This window comes from Pseudochaenichthys georgianus, chromosome 16, assembly GCF_902827115.2.
Source record: "Pseudochaenichthys georgianus chromosome 16, fPseGeo1.2, whole genome shotgun sequence".
Classification (NCBI taxonomy): domain Eukaryota; kingdom Metazoa; phylum Chordata; class Actinopteri; order Perciformes; family Channichthyidae; genus Pseudochaenichthys; species Pseudochaenichthys georgianus.
The window spans coordinates 45489831-45507238 of NC_047518.2; the positions used below are offsets into that span (position 1 = coordinate 45489831).

Below are 17408 nucleotides of genomic sequence, written 5' to 3' on the forward strand. Positions count from 1 at the left end.
AAGCAGCAGATACAGACATGAATTCATAGATCAGGGCAGACTGGTTCACACACTCGCCTGTTTTGCGCATAATGGCTCTACACCGCTGGCCGAAATGTCCTCAAAATGAAGTCTGAGTTCGAAATATATCTCACGTAATGTATGTACTGTCATTTCCACACATAAACACAACAGTCTGGAATGAAATGGTGTTCTCCTGTGTGCTCCACTTCCTCCTCTGGGTACCGGTAAGTCATAACTCCGACTTATTTTGTCATATCCCTTTAGGGCCACCATACGATAAAACTCGTTATCCCAATAAGGCCATAGTATAGTATGTGGAAAAGAAGGACATGGCTATATAGTATGTCTAAACATTTTTGAGAAATCTACAAAGTATAGTGTTCTGCTTTAAAATATCAGAACAAAAGGCATGTTGTAGGGTCAATGAGTGTTGGTAGCTATCAAAATAAAAGCCCCTCCCATCCCCACGGAAACAATAACTCAGAAAACACACATCAGATATCATTTCTGTATTCAGAGTTTGAACACGCCCCACATCGAGTGCAAGTTCTGCAAACATTACGTCATCATTCAAACATTACGTCATCATTCAAACATTCAAACAGGCGGCTGCCAGATTGTCCTGCACTTACATTAATGTGGAAACAGAGAGAAACGCGTGAATGAACAACTGGATCAGACGGAAATACTAGGTAAGGTTAATTTAAAGCTATATTTCACTCTTTCAGCAGAAGTTCAACAAACAGTCTTACTATTAATTAATTAATGTTAACAGTAATTATGAATGAAAATGGTCACCGTGCTCCCCAGCGATGCATTACTATGTACCAGGTAGAGTGTATACAAAATCTGCAATACATTTATAAATTATGTTTTTAAAAGCAAAAGCCAAAGCGATGGTTAACATAGTGAAATGAAGACCCAAAAAATATATAATATTGAAATCATCAAAAAGTCAAATAATAAAACTTAAATCAGAAGTACAGGAAGAGAGGATTAGCGCCACTTGGAAAGAACTTCACATGTGGCGCTAATCGTCTTCCGTACGACAGCGATTTAAGGTATTATGTAATCTTTTGTTGAGTCGTTAAATGAGAATAAAGTCAAATAAACATCAGGTTCACCGAGTTCCACGATTAGACATGTGATTACGAGCTGCTTCCGTGAGTTCTGTTATCTAACATTTTACTATGGTGAAATATTGCTTGCGGACAGTTTTCATTCACTTCGTTCGGCCCGTGAACACAGAAGCACTTTGTGTGACGACATGCACCAAGTCTCAGCCTGCAGACTCTTCATGTAGATTTGAACACACGATGCATCTTAACTTATATTAACAATAAACCGTATACAGCCGAACCATGCCGCCTCGGACTTCCCTCCGCTGGAGTCGAGGAGTATTTGACGCAGATAGAAGCAGCACAAAAGTATATATAGTGTGTAAGTCTGTACACGACAGCGTGCTGATTACGAGTCCAATGTTCTACGGATATAACACAAGGAAGAAGTCGAGTGAAGGTGAGCTTTGCATTGAGGGAACAAAGTGACGTATTCACTTCCTTATGTTGCGTTTGACAAACCCACAGCGAGACGTGGTAAACAAAGTGCTGTACATAAACAGGTAAACGGAGGACGTGAACTTGGCAACACGTTTTTTTCTCAACTGTAGAAGGTTGATGGCGACAATCAAACAAATGCTTCCACACACACACAGTGTTACAGTGCTGCTGCTGCTCCTGAGAATCAAGGACACATTAAAGGAAACCTCCTCATAAACCCCAAACAGCTGTCCCGTTTTTTGGCTGAGACTGCAGAATATTTAACCCAAATCACTAAGTGTGGTCGGGTAAAGCAATAATAAAAAAACTTCATTCTCGAGTTCTCCACACTGCAAAATAGCGTTTTTGTCCTGGCTGTATATCCGTCCAGTTGACAGCTCCTAGAGTCCTATAGTGAACGCTGAAATGTGGAGTACCCCAAAGTGTTTATGATAGAAATGTAGAGTAGGGTCCCCAGCACATGGAACGTGCCGGATGCTAACAAGTTGCATTAATTAGCATGTGCAGACAAACTGTCCAAATCAGCCCTTTGTTTGCTATTGAGTGGTTTTTGAGGATGTTGAATCCATTTCTGAAATGTTTAGGGTCATAAGTGGCAGTTTGGAGTCCGCTAAACACAAGATTTAGAATGCACAAGATAAGCCCACAGAGTACAAATATGGCCGCTCTCTGGTAAAAACTGTCATTTTGGACCCTGAACATTTCAAAACTGGATTCAACATCCTCAATAACCTCAAAAAACACTCAAACATCGTCCAAATCGGCCAAGCCATTTTCTAACGATTGTCCACATATGCTAATTTAATGCTAATTGCGCTAATTGGCGGACATCTGCAGGTTAGCATCCGGCAGTTTCTATGTCCTGGGGACCCTACAATACATGTCTATCATAACACGTTGGGGTACTCCACATGTCCCGGTTCACCATCGGACTCTAGAAGCTGCACATTTGGGGGAAATGTCCAGCTGGAGAAGCTACTAGGGATACGCTCTGGATTGTTAAGAGGCTCAATGCAGCGACACAGAGACAGAACAGATCTAATTGCCTTCTGGCCGCCATATTGACTTTTTTTGCAGCTGGATTTAACCCTTTAACTGATTTCTATGCTCCTTTTACGGCGAGAAGGTGAACATGTGTTCAAAAACGCATGGACTGTTGATGGGTTTCATCCGTACTGAAGTTCCTCTTGATGATTCCTCACTGAGAACTCAATACTTCACCATATCTGTCCTTGGTGAAGGAGTTTGGGGAAGGCTGTGAAACATTCTTTGAGGCCACGACACGTCTTTACATCCCATAATCCTCCTCACTTCCTCCTTGTTGTTGTTCACTGGAGCGGTGAGACCTTGAGGGCCGAGGTGCTGGAGAAGTCCAGGAAGAAGGGTCCCTCCTGTTTGGGCAGGAAGGTGGTGGGGATGACGTTGTAGAGGCCGGCGGGAACAAGCTCCGCCTCCATGTAGCAGAAACCACACCTGGGGGAGAGAGGGGGAGGAGTTAATACAGGAGGGGAGATAAGGGGAACAGGTGGGCCTTTTCAAGCCCCACCTGTTCCTCATCGCTCCAATAAAATGGTAGGCCAAGCTTAAAATTGTCAAATGTATCGTTCTATAACAGGGGTCTCCAACCGTTTTTAGGGTGAGGGCTACTTTCAAAAAATCAAACAAGTCGTGGGCTACTTTTACTCCTCTTTTGTTTTTTTGCAGTGTGTATATTTAGCACATATTAACATTATTATATGCTACCTTTAACCTTTGAGTGCTGTTTGGGTCTGTGGGACCCGTTTTCAGGGTTTACTAAAATAAAATGTATTCAATTTAAACTGAACGAGAGAGTAATGTCAAATGACAGTACAATTGACCAATCATATCTTCCCTCTAAATGGGTGGACTTTATGACAAGTTCCGCCCGCTGTGAAACGTTTCTTGTTTCCATAGAAACAACAACTGTCAACAGCGTAAACTCGCCTTCAAAATAAAACCATGCCAAATTACACTTAAGACATACAACTGCAACGAAAGTAACAAACACAATGCAATACCCTTTTCAATTTCAAAGAACACAAATTGGGTTATCTACAGGTGTTGTTTTGTGTAGTAGAGGGTCGCTTTCATTGATGCGTTTTGCACCCCGGGCGTCCCGTAGTTTTGATATTCCACCAGTGTGAAAAAAAAGGAACACTTTGAGAAACACTGGGTTAAACTGACTCACCTGTGCAGCGCTGTCTTCATTTAGTCAATTCAGCTTTATTGTCAATCTTTCAGTTTGTGTTTCAGACAGAGGTCGAAATACTGTCTCCCACAATCCCGAATACAAAAATACAAATATGTATATCCTATATATACACAATCAACAGACACATTTACACATCTGTACACATTAAGACATGTACACTCCACACCAACAGCAGCTACTCCGAGAAGAGGTGTGTGATATTATGAGAGATTCATAAAAGGCCGAGGTATTGATTTTTAGGAACAGGTTATAATGAATTGCATTTTTTCTTTGTTCCATACCTTTTATTGATTGGCCTAAGTTTGTCTGTACATGTTTTAACATACATGTTATCGTACACCTTGATTACAACGTCTCTCACGACCGGTCACACGTGTAGATGTCCCCTCGGTGGTGTGTGTACGGTGTTCGGATCCCAAACTACGGTACCTGTAATCTCCGCTGTTCTTCTTCTGGAAGCTGGCGGGCCCCGTTTCCGTCACCATGGAGACCGTCACCATCTCAAAACCAACACTGTACTGCCTGCACACGAACACGCACACACTATTAAAGTATTGCTACTTCTACTTAACCTCTGAGTACTTCTTCCACATGGCGTCAGCCTACCTGGATCCTCTCAGCTCGATGAGCAGCGGCCCCGCTCGCTCCATGTTGATCTGATAGATGGGGTTGTGTTTGTACGAGTCCTTATAATTCCCACAGCCACCGGAAGTGAGTCCCTTCCACTGACCGTTCACCTGAACACACCACGAAGAGAGAGTCAGCTGGTTTATAACACACATGATGTACCACCAGCAGTTAACGGCAGAGGAGGGAAGTATTGGAGTACAAATACTTCGTTACTGTACTTAAGTACATTTTTCTGGTATCAGTACTTTACTCCACTACTTATAACTTTGACTTCTCACATGTTGAACACTAATACCTGTACTTTCTACTTCTTACATGTTGAACACAAATACCGGTACTTTCTACTTCTTACATGTTGAACACAAATACCGGTACTTTCTACTTCTTACATGTTGAACACAAATACCGGTACTTTCTACTTCTCACATGTTGAACACAAATACCTGTACTTTCTATTTCTTACATGTTGAACACAAATACCTGTACTTTCTACGAACCCAAATACCTGTACTTTCTACTTCTTACATGTTGAATTCAAATACCTGTACTTTCTACTTCTCTCATGTTGAACACAAATACCTGTACTTTCTACTTCTTACATGTTGAACACAAATACCTGTACTTTCTACTTCTTACATGTTGAATTCAAATACCTGTACTTTCTACTTCTTACATGTTGAACTCAAATACTTGTACTTTCTACTTCTCTCATTCTCCAAACAGCTGGTTCCTTTAGTCTGAATGTGTGTTGGTGCGTGATCATTATTCTTTAGAGCAGGGGTGGGGAACCTCCGGCCTCCGGGCCGTATACGGCCCGCGAGACCATTTGGTACGGCCCTCGAGGTAATTTATAAACACACGCAAAAAAGAAAAGAAATCTAGACCGCAGAATAATTAACAAGCGAGTGCCTGTTTTTCCTGGCCAAGGTCAGGGTCCTTGAACACAACACGAGCCTAACGTGTCATCACGTGGTATGTGTCTCGTCTGACAGGGGTGCAGTTCTAACGGAGAGCACCAGAACGCGGCTCCGGGCCGGGACTTCACAAATTGCAGTAACCATAAGGAGCAGTACACATGCCGCAGTTTCTGCGTGGCTGTGTCTTTAGCCCAGTGGCGATCTGCTCATCTGTCATACTGATCATACAGTCAATAACTTTGTTGTTATTAGCATCTGGTTAGCTAGCTATGCTAACGAATATAAGAAGCTTTTTCTACAACCAGTGAGGTAAAGGCAAATCTTTATTATAGTTAAAAAAATAAGAGAATAAAGTAAACAGGTATAAAATACTATATGACAGTAAAAAAAAGTTATTATTAAACAAGAATACAGTTTGAAAGGGGAGTGATTTGTAAAATATCCATAAAGAAAAAAATCTGCTTACATTTCTGTTTCATAAGGGTGTTGAGAGATGTATCCATAGATCTATTAATGTTGCTCTCAAAGTGCACCAGATTGATGCTTTCAACTTCATCATTCAAAACAAATCTTCCTGGTGGTGCATGCTCCCAAACCCCCCTAGATGAGGTTAGAACCCCCCCCCCCCCCCACACTTAAATCATGTCCACATGGATATGAAACTAAATACATTTGCACACATCTTGTGTCCATATATTTCTGTTTTGGTCTCTGGATTAAGAGGTTGCTTTTTCTTTGCACAGCATGAAAGAAAGGCGAAATGAATGGGCTGTGATTTTAGTTTTTTAAGCAGACGTTGAGTTCAATAATTTGTACGGCCCTCGAAGGATGTTGTAAAAATTGAAATGGCCCTTGAGAGGAAAAAGGTTCCCCACCCCTGCTTTAGAGTCACTGCGTGCCTATTGATTTGAACACGATCCGTGTATCCATCACTTCCTGGTCTTCTCTAAAGAAGAGGGACCAATGGAAAGTACTTTTTACTGAAGTACACTTCAAAGCCTCTTTACTTTGACTTGAGTAAATAACTTTAGTCAGTACTTCTACTTTCACCAGAGTATTTTAAAACACGAGTATCTGTACTTCCACTTGAGTAAAGGATGTGTGTACTTCCACTTGAGTAAAGGATGTGTGTACTTCTACTTGAGTAAAGGATGTGTGTACTTCTACTTGAGTAAAGGATGTGTGTACTTCTACTTGAGTAAAGGATGTGTGTACTTCTACTTGAGTAAAGGATGTGTGTACTTCTACTTGAGTAAAGGATGTGTGTACTTCTGCTTGAGTAAAGGATGTGTGTACTTCTACTTGAGTAAAGGATGTGTGTACTTCTACTTGAGTAAAGGATGTGTGTACTTCTACTTGAGTAAAGGATGTGTGTACTTCTGCCCTCTCTGCCTGTCGGGGATAACGTACCCTTTTGGTCTGAGTGAAGGGGTTGGGGATCTTGGAGAAGGAGAATTTGCATCCGGTGTAAACCTACGGAGGGAAACACAGCCTGGTGTTAAACACTGAGAAGCCAGAGGAAGCATGGAGAAACAGCCAGAGTGGAGCAGCAGCTTGTGAATGAAAGAATATGAGAGCCAAAGTGTGGAGGTAACGATATAAAGACGACTGTAGCTTCTTCCTAATTGGCCGAATTGTAAGACAATGTTTCCAAAATGGTGGATCGCTGCCTTTGAAACACAATGTATTCACGGCTTTGATATCAGCGCTGCGCAGGGGAGAGACCTGTGTCCTGCTGTGAGCTCTGGAGGACACTCAGCCAACAAGAGACACTTCAATCAGGTGTTCACACACACACACACACACACACACACGCGCACACACACACACACACACACTTTTTTAAATCAGTGATTTCTGTATAAGCAGTTCTTCAGAGTCCTTGTTGCAGTTATTAAGACGACGGCATGAATTATACTTAAAAAAAATATTTGGGTCACACACACACACACACACACACACACACACACACACACACACACACACACACACACACAAAGGGAAGAGGAGGCTGCTGCACATTTGACAAAAACGAAATCTGACACGGTTCACTGCAGCATGGAGGAGTTATCTTACACAGTGGATTTGACACGCTATTCTCTCTGTGTGTGTGTGTGTGTGTGTGTGTGTGTGTGTGTGTGTGTGTGTGTGTGTGTGTGTGTGTGTGTGTGTGTGTGTGTGTGTGTGTGTGTGTGTGTGTGTGTGTGTGTGTGTGTGTGTGTGTGTGTGTGTGTGTGTGTGTGTGTGTGTGTGTGTGTGTGTCTCTTTAAATATACACTGTGCTTTCAGGATGAGAGAGCAAGAATGCAAACCATTGTTCGAGGCCATGAGAAAAGTGCAGGTGTTAATTGTTGTGAACAAATACTCAAACTGTGATGAAAATAAGAACACGTAAACATTGTCATAATAAACATATATATTAAGATTTAACTTGTGTTTCATGGTTAAAAATGATGTAGTGATATAAAAGGAGGCGGAATCAAATATATGTAAAACAAAAGAGACGCTTACTGTAAAAACTAGAATGACATAAAACATATTAAAGAATAAAATCCTGAAAAACAGAATATAAAAATAAAGAAAATTGAAATTAAACCTTCTTGAAAAACACAAATTTAAATCAAAAACACTTAAATAAATTCAAATCTTCTTGATAATTCAAAACTATGATATATTGACTAATTGTTGCTTTGTGTCAACATTACACGACTATCTTCTTTGGTTCTTCCTTCTACCCTAATCCAGCGGATGCAGTTCAGTACAAAGTGGTTTCACACGTAACCATGGAAATACCAAACGCTTTGTTCCTGGATCTGGAGAGGAAAGACGATGGAAGTGTGTCTGACCCGCAGTGTGTAGTTGATGGTGTTCTGCTTCTCGTACTGGGACACCACCAGCGTGAAGGTGTGTGTGCCGGCGCTGGTCAGCCTCATCTTGGTCAGATAGTGCGGACTGTTGATCCGGATCCCGTCGATGTAGGGAGGGGGGTCCGCTGGAAACGCCATTTTAGCATCAGTTTTCTCATGATGTGTAATAACAGTCACGTTTCCAGCTCATACATCAAGTAACATTTCATTTCTATTTGTCCCGCTCGTGGTGCGCAAAACCAAATGTACAATAATTGCCACAAAACATGACTCGACCATTGAGCGAAAAGGAGCAGGGAGAAGAATAACATCTTATGTGACCTGCCCCTTTCTAAAAAAAACAAATAAATACAAATAGATGCCCTTCTATGGAAGCCCATTTCCGCCACTTGAAAAAAATAAAATCCCCATGAAAAGTCATAATTATGAGATAAGAAAGTCGAAATAATGAGATAAGAAGTCATAATAATGAGATAAGAAGTCATAATAATGAGATAAGAAGTCATAATAATGAGATAAGAAGTGCGCATGTGCTGCAGTGGCGCTGTCTTCAAAGGTCCCTTCCTCACCTTGCTGCTCTCCACCATGCAAACGGCATCTAGTCCTAAATAAGGTAACTATTACAGGTGACTTTTGTAAATGTTAGATGTTAAATATAGCCTATATTGCAGCTACACTACAACAATGCAGTTCATAGCTTTGACATGACCTGTTATGAATATAATATATATGCCTATAGTTGTGTGGTAGCGTTCAGCAGTATGCCTACACTATTGTCATTAGTGGCGTGAACGTTACCACACAACTATAGGCATATATATTATAGTTCATAACAGGGCTGCACAAAGCTAACAAAAGCAAAGACTAACACAAAATACAAACGTCATAGCACACAAATTAAATAAGTTGTGTTAATTAGCATATTCAGACAATATGTAAAAGGTGGCTTGGACGATTTTGAGGATGTTGAGGATGTTGAGGATGTTGAGGATGTTGAGGATGTTGAGGATGTTGAATCAATGTCTGACATTTATAGGATAACAAAGGACAGTTTTAACCAGAAAGTGGACATTAGTATTCCCAGTGAGCTGGTTTTTATACATGTTGGGCTGATGTTAAAGCTTAACATGGACTCAAACTGCCAACAATTAATTCAGCATTCTCAATATGCCTCAAACCCACACCAGCATTTTCCACATCGGCCATTTCATTATTTAACTATTGTTTGCATATTCTTATTAATGCAACTTGTGTTCATTGTGCAAACGTCCCAACACATGCAGGCTAGCATCCGGAGGCTTCTATGTGCTGGAGACCCTACTGTGCATTTCTAATATAACACGTTGGGGTCCTCAACATTTCAGGGGTTACCATGCTGGCTCGTAGACTATTAGTAAGTACTACGATTAACGGTGCAGCCCAAACATTTTCATTTGCACAAGGCATCGCTCAAACCTCACCTGGGTAGTAGACCTTCTTCCCTTCGGTTTTGTAAACAACCAGAGTGATGAACTCTCTGTTTTGTGCAAAGTCATCCTGCAAACAAACAGGAGGCAGCCGTCAGATTCAAATACATCCTCATCACATCACATCCTGTCACGATATCCTGTCACCTACGATGAGGTGCGGCTGGTAGAGTACAGTCCCTCAGTACAATATCGAGGGTCTTGTACTTTCCATTGTATGCTGTGTGTGTGTGTGTATGCTGTGTGTGTGTGTGTGTGTGTGTACCTTGTCAGTGATGTGTCTGGTGAGCAGCACCCACACAGCGGCGCCCCCTGCTGGGCACTGAACCTCCAGCTTGTACTGCGGGTTGTTGGCCAGACTGTAGACGTCCTTCACCGGACCCTGCTTCCCATCCCAGCTGCTGCTCACACACACACACACACACACACACACACACACACACACACACACACACACACACACACACACACACACACACACACACACACACACAGACACACACACACACACACACGCACACACACACACACACACACACACACACACACACACACACACACACACACACACACACACACACACACACACACACATTAATACTGTCTTCACAATAGTATTATCTGGCATGAACACATTAATTTCTGCATTCATACTGTTCGGTTCTTATTTTTACGTCATTTGAACAGACGCCATCATAGATCCTGTTTTATAGAATTATTACACACACACACACACACACACACACACACACACACACACACACACACACACACACACACACACACACCACACACACACACACACACACACACACACACACACACACACACCTGTGGATGCAGGAGGAGTCCTTGAACAGGGCGGGGTTCCAGCTCAGGTAGATGACATCAAAGTACTGACAGAGGTCCTCGAAGGCGATCCAGAACACACCTGCGTCGCAGAGGGATATGAGTCGGTTATCGTCTGAAGCCGCGCTGAGAAAGTGCCTCGACGTCGATTAAATTCACCGCCTGCAACTCGGATGCTCTCATCGCTCACATTTCAAGCTGCGATGAAGCACGAGCTGAATCAGAGAGTTTGAGACTTTGAACCGTTTACTTACTATTCAAGCTCTCAATAACATGTGGATGCACGTTGTTGCACGTCTTATCGCGTTCACATCTGGCATGTGTGCACAGCTGCAGATTAAGATAAGGTTACACTAATATAATACAATACGTAGATAGGATTTACAGTCGTGTCTCTGTACCAGAGTTCCCGTTAGCCGGTAATTACCGGACTACGACCGGCAACATATGCTGAAGACCGGCAAATCTAAATCTCTCAGGTCAAAGTGTCCAAATAATTTCCGTTTAGCGCAATACCGCATCAGTTGCTCAACTTGCGCCACTTATGTGACAGACAAGAATAATCAACTCTAACGTCTAACACTGAATGTGGAGAAAGAGATGTCCTGGATGGGTTGATTGTGCGTTGATCTGTTGGTAATGCCTCGGGGTTCCGGTGGGCATGTAAACAAATGCATAATGCTGCGCTATACTTTGCGGCCTCACCCGGTTGCTTAGCGGCACTTATTGTTTAGGTGTCTCTTAATAAGCAGCTAGTCCTATCATTAGCTAGAACTAGCTGGATCTGATCGATATGGACATAAACGCGAGAGTCTAATCTGACGGGAGAGAGAGATCAGCTGCTGCTGACGAGTCGACAGCAGCTCTGATCACATGCAGCGGTGAGCGGACAAAACACACACTCACACACACACTTCAGGTTAGAATATCACACGTAGCTATTTTAATGACCTCTCAAACTACCGTAACTAGTTATAGATGTGTTTAGTTTTACTGTCGGGTCACTCATTACTGATCCGCGAGCTGCATGAGACTGACGGGCTGTCAGGAGAGGGAGAGCGCTCCGTTTATTATGTAAATTACTGAACACTTTTGAATAATGTAGTTAATCTGCTATTATTAGTTTGTTTAATGTGGAATGATATCAATTTGTTTTAAAGCTCAATAAATAACAAAGAAGACCTTTGACCGGCACTTTTCAAATGTTGTCCGGAAGATTTAACGGACATGTTGACCGGAGAAAACATATTCTAACGGGAACTCTGGGCTACGCGAGAGATCCAAATATATGAAGTCAACACAACAAAATATGAGTTTTTAAAATGAACAACCAATTGAAATCTAATAATCTAAGTTCTGCTTGAATCCACATGAGCTTGGTTTATCAAAAGCAGCTTAACGCTCTCCGGTCCAGCAGCGACACTCAGTGACGTTGAAGCTCAATAGAAACACGAGGTAATCCTCACTTGGATGGAACGAGAAGGAGCCCCGCATTACAGCACCTTTTAGGGAAGGAGGTAAAACGTGAAGGTTGCATTAATGGGAAATAGAGAGCGCACCATTATCGAACTTCTGTGCAGTTTTGGGGTCAAAGTTGAGGTACTTCAGGAGGTCGGGGGTCCAGTTCTTCTCGTCGCGCTCGCTGTACCGGCCTTTCCATCGCAGGTGACTCCACGGGTTCTTCAGCTGCAGGAAACGCATCCCCTACGAGAACACACACACACACACACACACACACACACACACACACACACACACACACACACACACACACACACACACACACACACACACACCACACACACACACACACACACACACACACACACACACACACACACACACACACACACACACACACACACACACACACACACACACACACACACACACACACACACACACACACACACACACACACACACACTTGTATTTAAATTAACACATTATGCTCATCGTCTGGTTCAGTATGTCGTGTCTCTACTGTCTGTTGAGGAACACAGGGATTTTAGCCTCTGCAGACCCTTTACATGCACTAAAACCTTTAGAACACACTACAGGTAAAGCATATTAGGGCTTCTTAAAAAGTGCTTCTTCAAGTGTGTGAATAAGTTTGTATGATGACCAGAGAAGGCAAAAGTACACACATCCTTTACTCAAGTAGAAGTACAGATACTCGTGTTTTAAAGTACTCAAACTAAAGGAACCAGCCTGTTTGGAAAATGAGAGAAGTAGAAAGTAAAAAGTCGTCAGAAAAATAAGTAGTGGAGTGAAGTACTGATACCAGAAACATGTACTGAAGTACAGAAACAAAGTATTTGTACTCCACTACTTCCCACCTCTGATGATGACGCACTTATATGCTAACATGCTAATGCCACTCTGCTTGCGCTAACCTTGTGTTCCCTGATGTCGAGGACAGCGTAGGCGTGAGTCGGCACTAAACCCCACTTCTCCCCTCCTCGTCTGTCATCACCCCCGTTGCCGTGGTGATGAGGACGTCACCTCTGTGAAACCTGGCAACGGAGGACAAAAAACAAGATGACAGTGAGTGGGAGTTTGAGGAGAAAGTAAACTAGTCACATCTGTATAATCTGAGCTGTGTGTGTGTGTGTGTGTGTGTGTGTGTGTGTGTGTGTGTGTGTGTGTGTGTGTGTGTGTGTGTGTGTGTGTGTGTCTCACCTCTGGTAGAGCATGCGGAAAGTGTCGTCCTTGCTGAAGGACTGATTGTCAGAGTGCATGGCGATGCGTTCAGGGATCCAGCCGGTGAGCGCGTGCAGATCGATGTTCTGTAACGCAGATAAGACGTTTTCACAACTTTATTTCTTGACAGACGTTGGTGTGCGTTCTATATTCTGCCGAGAGCGACACACACTTGAATCCTCCATTAAAGATTACAATAAAAAGAACATCTGAATGTCCTGTAACACCGGTGTCACTGTGGGCTCTTATGGGTGAGCTCTGTCACCGACTACAATTCCTCTTTCTCAGCTCCCCTCCTCCTCCTCCTCCTCCTCCTCCTCCTCCTCCTCCTCTCCTCCTCCTCCTCCTCCTCCTCCTCCTCCTCCTCCTCCTCCTCCTCCTCCTCCTCCACCACTCACCGAGTTGGACCCGGGGAAGTCGTATCCTCCCATCACCTTCATGTAGGCTTTCTCTATCAGAGACACCCACAGCTCGTTCCTGTTGCTGGAGTACGAGCACAGCAGCTCCCCGTTACGGTCCACCGGCAGGAAGTCGTCTATGATCACCTGCGGGAGGGGGAACAAATTAAATAAATGATCGTAAAGACGTAAAGGCCCCCGATTGTACTGTTTTTCATCAGTGTATGACAGGTCGGACACACAGCCTGTCTCTGAAGTGCTTTTACCTTCCTGGGGACGCCGTTGATGTGAAGCTTCACCATGTACTTCCCACAGGGGTTATACTCCGGCTCCCCGCGTCTGTTCTGAGGGTAGATGACACTGAAACACACACACACACACACACACACAAACACACACACACACACATTTGAATACTTTATTTGGTTCCACAAATTATATTACATAAGACAGGGAATCAAATATGTCAGGGCTACGCAGCACAGAACACTTAGGGGAACACATAGCATCTCCTTCTCCACCTTCAGAGCTTTCAAAGGCACCTATCAATAAAATGTATCATCACTATTACAAAATATCCCAGTTTGGGATCAATAAAGTACCTCTTACCTTATCTTATCTCACTGTCGCAGTTTTAAGGACTCAACACACTAATAACTGTCAAAATATTCCCAATAACTTCTGATGCATTTCTGTCTCATGATGAACAGCAACGGACACGCTTGTAACACCGTAGGGATGGAACATAGCAAATGGTGTATTTCAGTTTTTGTGTGGTCTGACTTGGATCCATATTTAAAACTAAGAACGAAACGACACGCACTACTGGCGCTTCAAGTTCAGAACATGACATGTCCGCCTTAATACAGCAGGACACCCACATCTCAAAACATCCTCTTGCACTGTGGTATCTGTTTCATCTGTTCCATGTCCTCTATATGTTGCACACGGTCCGTCTTCAGTCCGAACGCTGGGCGACAGGCCGTACCTGGTGATGAGTTTCTTGTTGTAGCGCCTCTCGTAAGCGGCACTGATGGCGAGCGACGCCACGAAGGAACAGTCGGACACCACCGTCTGCACGAAAGGAAAGAGGGTCGCGTTCACTATCGGGTTCAAGTTCACTTGTTCATGTGTGTGTGACAGGGATCGAGCTGCTTTTGAATACTGACATCATCCCTACATGGAGTTACATAAAAAAAATAAGTAAAATATTTAACTGTGTTGGAGTTTTGAACGAAATGTCCTTTTTAATTCTGTATATTTGCCAAATGTTATTTTAACTTGGTTACATCATGGTCCTGATTTGTGAGAATGTTGTGCCCCTCTGCTGCATGAACAACAACAACAACAACAACAACAACAACATGCGTACAGTTTACATTAAAGGCCTGCCTTAGGAAAACACTGTTACTAAATAGGTTTAAAAACGGTGTCCCCCTCTCTGTGCAATAATTTACAGCTGGACAAAATCCGATCCCATTTTATTTTGTACCTGTTTTTATTGATGTATTTGTGTTCAGGTCTGAATAGGGAGGTTTTCAGAAAGTGCTGAACTACTCTGTGTCTTGAATTGTACTTTACATATAAGATAAACTCAAAAAATGATTTGAAGTTGCAGGAAATCAGGACATTTCTGCTCAAGATAAGCGCCTTTATTACCTAAATTAAATGAAAAACCCTTCCACTGCAACCTTTCCCAAAAGATATCTTTGAAATATGGAATATGCTGTTTTTTGCACTTATGGGAACATTTAAAAGGGAAGAGGCGGAGCGAGTGTATGCTGCACGTGTTTAAAAAACAGCGTCCTCTATCTCCAGCCGGGACTCTGACCTGTTTGATGCTGAAGCTGGACACGGACATGATCATGGTCGGGTTGTTGCAGAGCTCGTCTGGCCGCACCCAGCGAGAGAAGATGGCTTTCTGTTTGGGAGACAGCGCCAGTTTCCCCAATTTGTCCCTGGCAAGAAAAAAATACAAGAAACACGAGTTCAAAAAAGTTGCATTTGACTAATTATTCAGATTCGTGTCCGTCCATCGCTCCAGGACTAAAGCGGCTGATATTTAATTTATTTAATTTCATATTCTGTTGATATACGATGCATAAATACTTTTTGGACTACTTTTACTTTTGTATTTGATTACACATGTTGCATTGTTGGAGGAGCTCAGGTCAGAAGGATGTCATTGGCATGTCTACACTGTCGCTTTGTGCACATGGCAATAAACCCTTTGAATTCAGGTCATATGTCCTGTAGTGTTGTGTCCACCAATCATTTGTGGTAAAAGTCTCTTAAAAACCACATCTAGACTTAAAAACAATCCTTTCTTGCTCATTTCAGGCTTTTATTACTCGTCAGTTTCATGAAACAGATGCTATTCCTACACATGTATGAATTCACGCTGACTCCAATATGCAGCATCAGTACACAACTCCTTCCCTTTTTTACGGTCAATTTCACCTTCTTCCTCGTGTCAAGTGAAGCATTACGTCAATAAACAGCCATATATATTATGTCTTAAATTGGGACCATGCCAACTGTATCTAAAGAGACAATCGAATAACAAATCTACACAAGAATGCCATTTAAGGTGCTTCTCATTAAAGCCACGATGGTTTATAATGTGTCCTTTTATGAGTGTTACTACGATAGAAAAGGAGTTACTTTAATTAAAGTGGATAAGGAATTTTTCACATTTTACCTTCAACGCTTCAGGTGTTACTTAAAGGGGACCTATCATGCAAAAAGCACTTTGTGATGTCTGTTATACATCAACATGTGTCCCCGGTGTGTCGGGGAACTCTCTCTTTTCCTCCGTACCCAAATCTCTAAAAACGGGGGAACAACGGAGCTGATCCAGATGTGCGTCCGATATGACGTAACATCTGAAATGTGGACCCACGGGCCAATCAGAAACGTTGCTATCAGAAACAATGCAGACGTGTTTTGGACGTAATATGGTCGGTGTTTACATTAGCATCGCTAACACTCAGAGCTAACCTGTGCTGGAGAGCATGTGTGTGAAGAAGCAGGAAGTAAAAAGGAACTCACCTTGTGGTGTAACCGGCAAGAGAGAAAGCCTTTGAGCTCCAGACTGTTTCAGAGAGAGTCCTTGATAATTATGGGTGTAACGGGATCCGTATTCGTCACGGTTCGGCACATGCAGTCACACGGCGAATACGCCTTTTTTTTACGACTGGGAAAAAAGTCTGTCACTCAAGGCAGTATTACACTATTTATAATCCAGGGGGCGGTATTGCGCCTAAAAGCCAGCCGCCCGTAAATAACAAATGAAGAACAAGAACAAAACACAACAAAACGAACACATGAAGAAGAAAAGTTAGTAGCTACGGCGAGTTCACACACAGGAGCTAGAACCCAGCTGCTTCTTTTAAATCAGCTGTGGGAACATTTCGGGTTCCCTGTGGACTACAACAACGATGGGGTGCGAGTTGTGGATCGGACGAGGACGGTGTGTCGGCGTTGTTCAACAGCGGTGCGCTATGTAGTGGTAACACGTCAAACATGCTCAATCACATCCGAGTCAGTCTCGGTCCCCAGCGAGAAGGCTTTCTCGACGGCAGGTGCCATAGTTACCGCCAACAGATCTGCCCTCACTGCTGACAACGTAGACTAACTCATCTTTCTGAAGAACAACTTGAAAATAGAGCAAAGCTTGAGTACCTTTATTTAGGCATAATGGCCTCACACACTCACAAGTTAATTACACATGTTAGACATTGCTCCTAAAGGTACAGATTTTATATTTATCATTGTATTTAT

At 42.8% G+C, this 17408-nt stretch overlaps 1 protein-coding gene across 1 annotated transcript in view; it reads right to left on the reverse strand.

Moving 5' to 3' along the window:
• Nucleotides 1–497: 497 nt before the first annotated feature.
• capn7 (calpain 7) overlaps nt 498–17408 on the reverse strand; it is a 32284-nt gene continuing 15373 nt past the window's right edge. Inside the window, 16 exon segments of the mRNA XM_071206005.1 lie at nt 498–3035; nt 4225–4317; nt 4402–4532; nt 6753–6815; nt 8189–8334; nt 9670–9745; nt 9941–10076; nt 10507–10606; nt 12084–12228; nt 12921–12985; nt 12988–13040; nt 13207–13313; nt 13626–13772; nt 13892–13985; nt 14614–14699; nt 15457–15583. Coding sequence (XP_071062106.1) covers nt 2891–3035; nt 4225–4317; nt 4402–4532; nt 6753–6815; nt 8189–8334; nt 9670–9745; nt 9941–10076; nt 10507–10606; nt 12084–12228; nt 12921–12985; nt 12988–13040; nt 13207–13313; nt 13626–13772; nt 13892–13985; nt 14614–14699; nt 15457–15583 — 1714 coding nt within the window. The 3' untranslated portion in view covers nt 498–2890.